We start from the raw sequence: 12,683 nt of genomic DNA, 5'->3' as shown, positions 1-12,683 counted from the left end.
GTTGCTTTTTCCCATGTTTCCAGTTTTAATGCTACAGTAACCAAAGCTGTGTCCTGGCAATAGTTTCATATGGAGCGGCCAAATATAAGACCAGTACTGACTGTCTCATTTAACTCTCGGCAAGCAAGCAAATATGCAAATTTCCCAAAATGTGGAAATATTCCTTTTTGTTTCAGGGAGCTCACTAACACAAGAAACCTCAGCACAAAACATGACCACACGAAAGACAGTGTATTAGCAGTCAAACTAGAGACGTTTTTTCATTCATCACCATGGAAGTAGAAACCAACACTTGTGCAATCGATCTTGCTTCAAATGGCTTTCTTTTGCAACTTCAAAGAAGATCACTTGCAATGACAGATCCCAAATCACCGCAATATGCCAAATGTGACCACCCAAAACACTCCACAGTCCTGGGTCTTATCTCAATCTGTGAATAAGACTTGAGAATAGTAGGGTTACTGACTCATACACAAAATCAGTTGTGAAAAAGTTGTGGACACAAGTGCATAAAACTTATCTCTACTTAACTATGACTGAGAGACAACCTGGTGGTCTTTGACTGCTCTGGATGTGGTTGTATATGTTAGATGTTAGAGGATAACGGAGCTGGTTTGTGTTCGCAGGGCATGGCTTTCTCCCTGGAGGAGCGTCTCCAGCTGGGGATCCACGGCCTACTGCCTCCCTGCTTTATCAGCCAGGACGTCCAGGTGCTCCGGGTGCTCAAGAACTACGACATGAAAAAAGACGACCTGGACAGGTGAGACTTATATACATAACACAGACGGAAATCTCTAAATAATACCTTCTTATCTTGTCTTACATCAGTAAAGTTAAATTGATTCCCCAGAGGTTTCCCTTGCCTCTGTGCACACTGAGAGCTCCTACATCTGGAAGCCTTCAAAACACAAGAGGCAGATTAGCGATCAGCCCTCAGAGATCTAGATCTGTCTCCCAACACCATATTTTTTACCAAACAAATCTCCACGCTCCTCTCTTCCCACCCCCATTTCTCCATCTCCTCCCTGTTCTCCTCCACAAGTGTTTTTATAACCTCCACAGCGACCAAATGAAAACTTCACTTCAGTTTTGCACGCTCCATTAGATGCTTAGGAGTCTTAGCTGTTAGCATTATGTAATGAATCGGCCACATGCTTACATTTCAGTCTCTGATCAACAGTATCAGGCCTTGGACTGCCTGTTTACTGTTTTGAATTATATACAGAGCGCTGAATATTATCTGTCTGTGAAATTGCCTCTTATTCCAGTCTCCACCTCTCAGTCAGCCGTTCCATCAGCTGTCACTCCCAATGTCAAGGATGAGTGAGTTGCTTGTGGGACGGGATATAGGGTCAACAGGAACTTCAAGGGCTCCTTAACTGCCGCCTCATTTTCCACCATAGCAACATCAAGAGCTAAAAACAGTCATTATGAGCTTGTCATTGCCATTCCCATGCCCTCTCGATGTCACTGACACTCTGTCTCTGGGCCCCGAGCGCGTTCCAGCTTTGGGCTTTGGTCCTGTGGATTAAGGACTGCTATTTGCCTGCCCTTGCTCAAGCCGGCTGTGTTTACTTACAGTCTGTTCCCCCAACTCTGAAACCTTCTTTGGTATTTATTGCAGGGACGCAACCCATAACCCATTCTATTTTAATCAGATATCGAGACTCTAGACATTTGTTCTATCTTTGGAATTTGTCGTGTTTTTGAACTACAGTGACAAATTTTGGCAAAGAGAGCACATGAGTTTATGATCTGAGATGATGGAGTGATTTAAGTACCTACTGTGACTGTGTCATCAACAGAGGAAATGGATGTTCAAAGGTGTTGCCAACTAAAACACTGCAGTTTATAAAATGCTACAGCTAACCTCATATCCACTCAGGTTGTTAGAAAGCAGCAACACATTTAAAATGAGCCATCTTATCACTCGCGTTTAAGTAGATTAAGAAAGAGATAGATTATGTCCTAGCTGCTTCAGCAGGTTGACTTTAAAGGAAACACTCACTAAGTCAGCGAGGATCCTGCTTTATAAAGCAGTGTGTACTGTAAATATCCCTGTTTCCTGGGCGCGGGCAGTGCACACGCCTTTTAAGGTTAAGAAATCTTCCTTAATGTCTGCCAGCATGAAATCAAACAATGGCGCACTGCTGTAATATGTTTAGATTTGATGTGGGGATTTAATTATAGTTTTGTTTGCTGAGTCAGAGGCACTGATTGACAGTGAGGAGTGAAGTCATCAGAAGGTTTGCTTTGTGGTGTCCTTAATTAAAATTCTTAAATGGGCACCTCACGTATTTTACAAAATTCGTTTACTAGTCACAACATGCTTTCACTCTGCCTATGAAAGCAGTTGAATAATGTTATTGTTATAATTCAGTGTCTAAAATCTATGGCTTTGAAGGAGTTTTCTAAAGTCTGAGAACTGAGAAAATCATCAGAATGTATATCAGGAGGTAAAAATCAAGATGTCTCCCTTTGGTTACAACGAACAAATATATATATATATACATATTTTTTTTTTACTGTCAACAAAACTGACCATCATTTTGTCAAATAATTGATTTATCAATTGGTCCATAAATGTCTGAAAATAATGAAAAATATCAATAACAATTTTCTAAAGCTGTTGTTAAAACACAGTTAATTTACCCAGGAGACAGGGGTTTGGGTGTGGTGTAAAACCAATATGTATGGCTAACCATCTTTTTTTTCTCGCCCTTCTGACCATGTTATTTTGGTGCCTAAACCTAAAGAAAGTGAAAGTGAAACCTAAAAAACTGGTAAAAGCCATTGAATAGGTGGAGCTTCTGAATATACTATTAGGTGAAGCAGGCCCTTACTGACCCATATCTATCTGTGAGGCTTGTAACCACAGATAATGGTCATTTAATAGGCTAACAACATACCAATTGGGTGATTTCTTTTGTTAAATAATGACTTTAACAGTCATTCTTTTATCAAAATAGATCTTGACTAACTGAGCAATTTTCTGGTAGTTGACCAAATGAACAGCTCTAATCTCATCTTCAACTGCATGCATCTTTAACCTTATTTCATAACCTGTGGGGATTCAAATGACAGAGTGTAGTGCTCATCCCACATAATGTTGTAAATGATTAATCATTAATATGACTTAATATACAATAAGAAAAATTACATTTACATTGTTTTATAACAATGTTTGTCTTAACTCAAAAAGAGCGATGGTGTACTGACCAGCAGACCTCGTCATGTCCACCACTGATACAAGCTGACAACAGATTTCTTTTCAGCTCTCTGCCACATTTCATCATCTTCCTTAGTGGATGGAGTTTACTCAGTTTCATGGAGATAGCACAGTTGTCATCACATGGCCTATCTTCATGATGACTCAGTAAACTCTATCAGCCTAAGAGTTTGACATGTGGTTGAAAGCTCTGGAAAAAAGAATGGTACTTTATTTGTGTGAAACTTGCCCAACTCTTAGTGAACTTTCATACAAAAACAAATTTTCATGGCAACATTTTTTTTTCACCATACAGTAAGGCATACAGAAACCCTTCATTTGATAAATTACATGTGGCAGAAACTAATGTGGTCCACCAATGTGAAAACAGTGCTCCTCAAGAGCAACTGTCACCACCGTGCATTGTGCAGCTGCTGTGGCCTAACCTATAGCAGGGAGGGCGTGCATGCTTTTTATCCCCTCAACAAGAGGCACCTTGTACTCCTGGCTTTATGGAAACTTCTCTGATTAGGAATAGAGCCCTTTCTGGCGTGCTCTGCTTAATTTGGGTTATATGCAAACCCTCAGTTCCCGGTCAACCTACAGAACAAAGAGCTTGTGTAGGCTATCTGAAGGGCTGATTTTTATTCTGTGTATTTTTCCAATCATTTGGAGCACAACTCTCTGACCAGCTCTCTTTCAAGTGTTTCGTTGCAGTTCCTCCAAAAACACACAGGTTTTAACATCTGACTTTAATAATCCCCTCCTCAGTTCAGCAGGTATGAGTCCTCAATATGTTAAAGATTAACATGCTGTGTTTTCCTCCCTGCTCCTCCCTGTCACTCCCAGATATGTGTTTCTGATGGGGCTCCAGGACCGCAATGAGAAACTCTTCTATCGGGTGCTAATGTCAGACATCGAACGGTTCATGCCCATCATCTACACCCCAACTGTGGGCCTGGCCTGCCAGCAATATGGACTGATATTTAGAAGACCGAGGTGAGACACACTCACAATGTTGAATCATTTAAATTTGATTTTCAAGTTGCAGCACAAAATAAATTGTTTTATATCCCGCAGCTTTTAACAGGCAGTAGGCCAAGTGGAAGCTGGTTTCCCTCTCTGTTTCCACTCAGTCAGTCTTTCGCCACTCAGTTATTAAGCGTTTTATGATATCAGTTGTTGTATTTTGTTTGTTGTGGCACTACCAGCCAGTATTGGCTATCCCTGGCTGTGTGGTGCCAATATTCCATAATTGTCTGGTTACTCGTTTCCACCAGTGAGAGCCCACTTGTTTGAGATGTTTGTCAGGTGACAAAATGTGGACATGCGTTCATTGAGGGTGGAAGTAACCGAGCTGCCTTTGCTGTCGTGGCATCTCAGTTTTAAACCCACGCAAAAACACTGAAGGTCTTTTTTTCTTTTTTTATGATCAATTTTTTATTGCTTTTTCATGGCAGTATTCAACATATATTCAATGCTTTGTCTTTACATTTAAGTCTGTAGTGAACAAAGAAATTAGCATTTTGAAAATCATATAGCTGCTCATTATATAACCCCTGGCTGGCTCAGAATTATACTGATGACTAGACAATAATGGCTTGTCAGTTTTTGTCTGATGAGTTTTTTTAATCTGTCATTCCAAAAAAACTCCCAAAAACATTACACATAGAAACCTTGCACAATGAGTTTTTAATTAGTATCTTATCATGCTATTTGTTTTGAAATTTAAAAAAATGAGACAACATGCAAAGACACATTTGCTCCCTTGCTTCTCTCCACTTAAGGTAAGTCCCTGTCTGTCACCACTCTCTCCCTGTCTTTTGCATTTGGCACCGCAGCTGCATGAAGGGACTGAGCTGTCCTCCCTCTCTGTCTCCACACTGTCTCTCTCTGTCTGTGTGCAGTCCACCTTCCCTTCCTTGTAATCATCGCCCACCTTTATATTACTATCTGACCAATTAAAAGGTAGCTATCTAAGTTATGAAAGGATACTGTGCACCCTGTTCCTCTGATGTGCCCCACCACCTAAATTTCTTTTCTGCTTCTTTGTCAAACAACTCTCTTACAGCTTTTTATGGATGCAAAATATGCAGAAAATCAAACCTGTTCTGAAAACCTAAAATGACGGACCAAAGTTTCAGTGTCTCTAAAGGTGATTGGCACAACATGAGGTTGTATTTATTTTTAGATGTGGGATAAAACTCATTGTGCTAAGGCCTTCAATGCATTTCCATTCACCTTTTTTATGCACATTTTTAATTTGCGCATTACAAAATCTGAAAAGAAATGATAATTATAGAAAAAAAGACTAAAACACTGTAAAAATAAGTTTATGTGCTTGGCCAAGGTGGGAAAGTTGGTGTGTTGATAACAACAAAATGCAACAAAGTGTAATGTGTTCTCTCTGATTGCTTGTTGGATAAAACTTGTGTTCTTATCCTCGTTTTTCAAATACCAATGCTTTCTTGGACTTTCAGTGCATGATACTAACACCAAAGGCACTGAGGTGTGTGAGGTGAACAACATGGCTAGGTTAAGAAAAATGCAAATTATATGGGGTTAAAATAAGTATGTAATGTGACGTACATACATGAAGTGAGTGATGTCAATACATGATGGATGGACTTAAGTTAATGTCAGGTTCAGATAGCACTGGCAATTGGTTTCATACGGGACACAAACAATGATCTCCAGGTGAAAGTCTGTATTTGTTTGACCCATCCACCTCCCCTCACTCTCACCCTACGTGGTATTTATCTCTCTTTATAGTGCGTCAGTTGCTCTGAGCATGAATTATTGCCATGGATGGGTTTACATTGGAGTTGCAAGAAATCATTGCATGTTTGTTGATTAGAAAGTAATCTTGACAGCACACAATTTTTACATCCACACAGAGGACTGCAGACTTAAACCTTAATGTGTTTAATGCTTTTGGAGCTGTCAAAATTTAGAAACAGTGTTATGAAGATGAAAACCTCCCATATTGATATGAGCTAATTTCATCTGTTGGACGGGTCAGAATTCTGATCCTGATCTATTTTTTACCCAAACATCTCTGCTTTTAGTGTCAGTGAATGCACTCAGTTAGACTTGGCCATCAGAGCCAACTGATAAATCAGGCTGCAGATATGGCTATTAAATGATCAGGTTGACATGCAAACAGCAGGCTTTTTGGCTAGTTCTTGTTTTTTTATATCAGAGGCGGGAGTTTCATGATCTTTAGGGGGACATTATTTTGCCTAAGGCTCTATTAAATGGACAAACTTAAAAACCTTTAGGTCTAGAAGCATGTCTACTAAAACTGCAGCAAACTGTCCAATGATCTGATGTACTGCAATGAATGAAAAGCTCAAGGACTCTTAAAGCATTTGTATGTGACTGAAACTTGGAAGTTGCAGTAGCTGTTTCAGCTGGACTTTAGTTAGACAGCTCAGCTCGAGACAAACCACTGTAAGCTGCAGAAATCAGTTTAGGGTTCACCTTGAGTGGATCTGGCTCTGCTCCTAGCAGACAGCCGTTCATTGGTTTCCTCTCCTCGTCTACTGTAAACACACTTTCACTCTGTCTCACACACACACGCACACCTTTCGGCTAGTATCTGTTTCCCTTCAAATAGGTTCATGAGGTCCAAGTTTCTCCCCATCTGACAGCAACACTCCCTAAGCAGTTACTAATAGATATTGAGTTGATAGGGCTTTTATTCTCAGTGCTGCATTCAGGGCTGCACTCTGTTTGACTTGGCCCGAGCTCCCTGCATTTAACCTTACTTAGGTTGGTTACAAGTTTTGGGTTTGTTTTTACTCTAATAAGATTGATAGGAGAAGGACCACCCTAGTCAAATGCCCTAGGCATGCTATTACGATCACTTACTGCTGTTAGCTCCAATCACTGACACCTTTAAGAACCTTAAAGGATAGATAGAAGCCAAAAATCCCCAAAGCAACCTCCTGTGGTTAGCCAGTGTTAGTAGCCAGCAGAGGTGATGGTCACTGGCTGAAATTTTAACAAATAAGTTCAATTTGGAGAGGTTTAGCATGATACAAAAAGTCTTGGTAATTACTTTGAAGTGGTGTCGGTCAGCCTCAGTATTTTTCCCTATCGTGCATCCACTCTTCAGCTGTGCCAGAACTTCCCAAACACTTATTTCAATGATTGCTTTATTTATATTACCACCATGAATGTTTCTGATAAGCTGTGAAACCCCAGTTTTCTGAATTTTGCCCAAGCAGTTCTATTACAAATACCTACCTTGGGTACATTTAAAATAACCCTGGTTTTCCCATGCACACAACTTTGTTTTCCAACAGCTCCCCGTTTCCCCATCCCCACACAACTATGTGGAAAATATTCCTAGCATGCTTCTCTTCCTCTCACACTGAGCTGGCTGGAGGAGTCATTTTATACACTCCCTCAGTCTCACGGCACAGTGGGCCAGGACGTGCTGCCAGAGGCCCCAGGATTGGGAGTTCGGCCTCTAGGAAATGTGCATCAGGGGGTCATTTAGCAGAATACACCAGGGACACAGCCAGCTGTCTTTGACAGATTCAGGTTTTCAGCCAGGCTGTTTCTTTCTGTGATACAATGCCTGACAAAGGGGATCGGGTTGAGACCAGGATAGATATGAGTCTGCATTTATTGCACCTGTACATCATCTCTATGTCTTCAGCCATGCTAGTGAGGTGGTTATAGGGATAGGGATGTCAGACAATCTGTCCATCTCTCTGGTCCAGAATGAAATACCTCAGAGCGTGACAGTTACCAACTGTAGTTATGCCCTGACTGTTCTGCCAGTGCCACCATAAGGTTGGCAACTTTGTTTCATATGACTTTTCATCAAGTACCACAAGCAAAATTTTCACTTGTGCTGTGAAATAATCCTGGCACCTGAATGGATTGGCATTGAATTGAGTACAGATATTCATGGTTCCCAGAGGATGCATTGTTATGACTTATAGCTTCTAGTCTGTGGGTTTAAGTGAAATTTATCAACAAATGTTAGAGGGATGGCCAGTAGAGTCTGAATTACTGGGTTGTTTGATCCCCCTGATGAAGACTTGGACCCCAAAGAGGTAAAAGAAAAAAAACAGTAGGTCTGGGGCTATGTCGTATCCTGTTTGTAATCATAAATTTTTAAATATATTTCTTATATTTTTGCGAGGAAGAATTTTGTAATACAATTTCACATTCCCCATAAATGGACCCCACCATTTCTTTACCTTGACGTTAGTTGCCTCGTCTCCCTCCCTAACTTGTATCATTGCAGAGACTCATCAACGTTTACGCTTGCATGTGTCATGCAATAGACTACTTTGATGATGTTCCTGTTGTTGTGTGTGGAGGTCTGACTTGCTGGCAGTTTGGGTTTATTAGAATACTAAACTGGTGAACCCTGACTACCGTGTGGTAATTGCCCAGTGAGCTGGTGTAATGGATTGGATTTATTATCATCGTCATAGACTGCAGACATTGCATTAAACAAGCAAGATACTATAAGGATGGTAAGACTTCAGTTTACTCTAGCACTGGATTTCTTTTGAGGCCTGGAGGAACAGTTGTCCCAACAATTGTCATTGTATAATTCGCCCTCTGATTGCCAGTAAATTTGGCTCTTCTTCTTGTTCTTGTTCCTCTTGTTCTTGTTCTTCTTGTTCTTGTTCTTGTTCTTTTTCTTCTTGTTCTTGTTCTTCTTGTTCTTGTTCTTGTTCTTCTTGTTCTTGTTCTTGTTCTTGTTCTTTTTCTTCTTCTTCTTCTTCTTCTTCTTCTTCTTCTTCTTCTTCTTCTTCTTCTTCTTCTTCTTCTTCTTCTTCTTCTAATACCTGCCAATCTAACGGCATTCCCAGCAGCCTCAGCTGGACTCAGCAAACATGCTTAACTAAGATGATCAATATAGTGACCATAATAATACCTGCTAAAAGTTAGCTTGCATGCATGGTCAATGTGAGCATGTTAGCATTCTGACATCATTTAGCTTACGGCTGTATGTAAGTACAGCCTCACAGGCATGGCTACAGACTCTATCTTATTTTATGTATTGATTTTTTTGGACATATTGTTTTTTTTTGTTTCACATATTAGTAACAGTCATATTGTCATCTTTAGTTACTTTTAGAGTAATCAATTTTTTTCATTTTTAAAAAAATTGTACTTTTTAGGATCTTGATGGATCTACGCATAGTCAAAGTAAAATATCATTCTTTTTCTCAATCCTATGCAAAGAACATTTTACTCCCCAGTATTCCCTAGAAATGGCTGTAATGGATTACTGATGCCACTGTGCATGCGTGTCTTCCAGTGGGACCACCATAGCAGAGGATTAAGGCTCTAATCACTGGCTCTCAGGTATAAAGACTTTCTGTGTGGAAGCAGCAGCCTGTCCTTGTCTTGCCTGACTTTACCAGCTAATCTGCTCCTTGAAGACTAAACACTCTGACACCAGGTTCTGTACCAGCGGTCAAAGGTCAAGCTCCATTAAGTGTCAAAACACGGCTGATTCACTGATCTTTAGATGGAGCCGAGGCAGGAAGGAGAGCTGGAAAAAGGAACACATTCACATCATCAGAAGATTAGTGGACATGCTTACTTTTATTGGTTTGAAAGCTCATGAGTCCACACAGTGTTAAGCTTAGAAAGTTGGTCTGTCTTCATCACACAAAGTTTCTGTTTTCACCATAAACATGGGTTGTGTACTTTGTTTGACAGCTAAAAGTGCTCAGCTGTGATAAATGATAATGTTTTGTAGCAGAAAAATGATCCCAAGTATTGCATTAAAGTAATTAGGTTTACTTCATTCACTTCCAGTGTCACTGTACTAGCTGTGGTGCACTATTACCGAGTGTCTAAATAAACATGTAAGTGGCTCTTTAAAAGTCAGTCTGCTTGTTCAAGGAGCTCTTGAGGAAAGTGACAAACCAATCCATCTTGCGGATGGAGATAGATGATCATCGGTAGCTATTAGTGGATTCCTTGTTAAGGGTCAAAGGTCAGCAACTCTGCTACGGCAGCTGTCTGACAGGAGCTGGAAAGTAAGACATAGGCATTCTTAAACTCCCCAGAGAGAGACAAGGGTAGAGACCAGATGCTTTCTTTTACTTCTGCCATCTCTACTTTATAAAGGCCCTGGGTCTTGCTGCCTGTCTTTTTCATGTGAACTGCTAATATCATGTTGTGAAAGGGCTGTAAATGTGATTTTGGGCCTGTTTACACCTATTATTAACATGCATCTTGGCTAATCTGATCACAAGTGGACAGATCTAAGTCTGTCTGTTCACACCTGGCATGAGAACGTGTCTCCACTTGAGTGACTTCTTGTGATGGGATCTCACTTCCAGCTTGCTAGCTTGGTGACTGTCATGTTTGCAGGTTCATTGAAGGAGAACACCTGAAAAGTAATGCTTATTAAGTTTCATCAGACCACAAAGTCTGCAGCCAAATATGTATACTTGCTGCGTAAGACAACGTTTTTTTGGCCGTTAACCCAAATTTACAATATTTTTAACTATAAAAACCTGTATCATCATGATTGCATAGTTTATGTATCATGTCATAATGTATGTGTGTAAGCGTAATGACAAATTAAATCACACAAATTAAAGTGATATTTATTTATTATCCACCACATAAATGTTGTACTGTAATATAACCTGTATACAGCTGGACTTGAAACTGAACTGCAGGAGGTTATAAAGGCCTAATGAAAGGCATCAGATGAAGCTGCCTCGGCCACCTCTGAAGTGGCACATGCTGGATGATGAAGTGTTCCAACCTTGCAGATTAGGGGCTTTTGAGCTGTGATCTCACCCTTTTTAGGCCCACACACAGTGCTTCACTGCAAGTGTGTGAGAGAAACTATTTCATCTGGATTGATGAGCATCCAGGGCCTGTAGAAAATAGCCTCGCCTTCTGGATCATTAACCCGCACATGATTATTGAACCACATTGAACCCACGTTGACCTGCTTAAAACTATGAATTAGAAGCAACCACTTATTCCACATAACTCGAGTCCAGAGAGAATTTCATGATTATGACTGATTGCATGACTTTTGCTGATGTATTTGTTTACCAAATTGTTGCTCTTTGGTTGACCATGAGAGAAGCTCAGAGTATGCCTGTATTGAATGGGAGCAGCACTGGAGAATTAGGGAGGAGAGAAATGGTTTGGAATTACACTGACCTCATGAGGAACGTGGCAAAACATTTGGGATTAATTCCACCCCGAACTTTGAAGGGACCTTGTTCAACAATATAGAGCTCATGTCCGAGGAAGTTTTAGAGCCAGTAAAAGCAAAGAAACTTAAGGGCAAAGTAGACTTAAACTCCAGTTTTCCTGCAGCATCCCTTAATATAATAAATTAATGTATCTGCTAATACCCAGCATAAATCCACAGCAGTGATGCAGTTTACTGTGTAAACATGGAAAGTAATCAAACTAAATATATGTTTTAAATAACTGTCTACTTGACTAAGGCTACCTGGCTGAATTATCTGTGACCTGCAGTACCGGAGACCATTGCTCATTCAAACTGCCTCAACTTTCCATGACTTCGCGTGGTTTAGCACGACCGGAGAGCAAGGTGGTTGGATTTGGCTCTTAAGGAGAAAATTTTGAAAGTTTGTTCCATTGTGTCTCTAAGAAACAACCATGAAATCATTGCAAACATATTCGTGTAGGTTTTTGGTTGGTCTGACGCCTGTCAGCCTAAAAGCCTCCCTGGCAGTCTCTGTCACTGTCTCACCTCACCTTGGACATGTTTGGCTTCAGTCAGACGCATGTTGGTCAGCATCCAGTCAGGGTCCGGGAACTCTGTGGTTGTTAGGTCCCAGCTTCATCAGCTGACGTGCTGTCAATTTTAACTTTGGGCAACTGCTTTAGACAGCATGACATAAACTCTGAAAATCGTGTGGCAGTGTTTGTACGTATGTTTGTTGTGAATGAAGCATTCTATTGAAGCAGCATGAAGCAAATAAGCATCAATATTTTCACATCCCTGTTTTTCTCTCTGACCACTGTCTGATTGCTTTTAAGTCCAAATGAAATAAATACATGGTGTAGCTCTGTACCATTTGTCATTCTGAATCATAATTGCATAAAGCAGTTCCATCAGTATTTTATCATTGTCAGACAGCAGTCTGCTTCACACTATATATACCTGCAAATGTCATTTTGGTCAGTTTAGATGGTGTGGTCCTCACTCCTCAATACCATAAAACACAGCAATGCCACAGGTAGATGAGGCGAAACAGAGTTAAGAAGTAGGAACTACTTTTTTGATTTATCTTCATAAAACAGTTTGTATAATATCCAATTAGAATCCACACACCACAGTTTGTATCATATCCTAAGAATTACCGCCCCATGAATGATGTTATGTCCTGAATGTAAAGTGATGTTATTAACTCAACACTATGGAGTTAAGGTTTTGGCAGTAAAGTCACTGTAGTTAGGTTTACGAAAAGAAAAAATTTGAGGACAT

General features: G+C 40.3%; 1 protein-coding gene across 1 annotated transcript in view; it reads left to right on the top strand.

The window, feature by feature from the left end:
• The window catches only part of me1 (malic enzyme 1, NADP(+)-dependent, cytosolic), a 95,748-nt gene that overhangs the window by 36,808 nt on the left and 46,257 nt on the right, over positions 1 to 12,683 (top strand). Inside the window, exons 2-3 of the mRNA XM_042490757.1 lie at positions 627 to 760; positions 4,058 to 4,207. Coding sequence (XP_042346691.1) covers positions 627 to 760; positions 4,058 to 4,207 — 284 coding nt within the window. The remainder of the gene's footprint in view (positions 1 to 626; positions 761 to 4,057; positions 4,208 to 12,683) is intronic.

The sequence above is a fragment of the Plectropomus leopardus genome, chromosome 7, assembly GCF_008729295.1.
Source record: "Plectropomus leopardus isolate mb chromosome 7, YSFRI_Pleo_2.0, whole genome shotgun sequence".
NCBI lineage: Eukaryota > Metazoa > Chordata > Actinopteri > Perciformes > Serranidae > Plectropomus > Plectropomus leopardus.
Note: the sequence above shows the minus strand (reverse complement) of the source record. Positions and strands in the feature narration are given on the sequence as shown.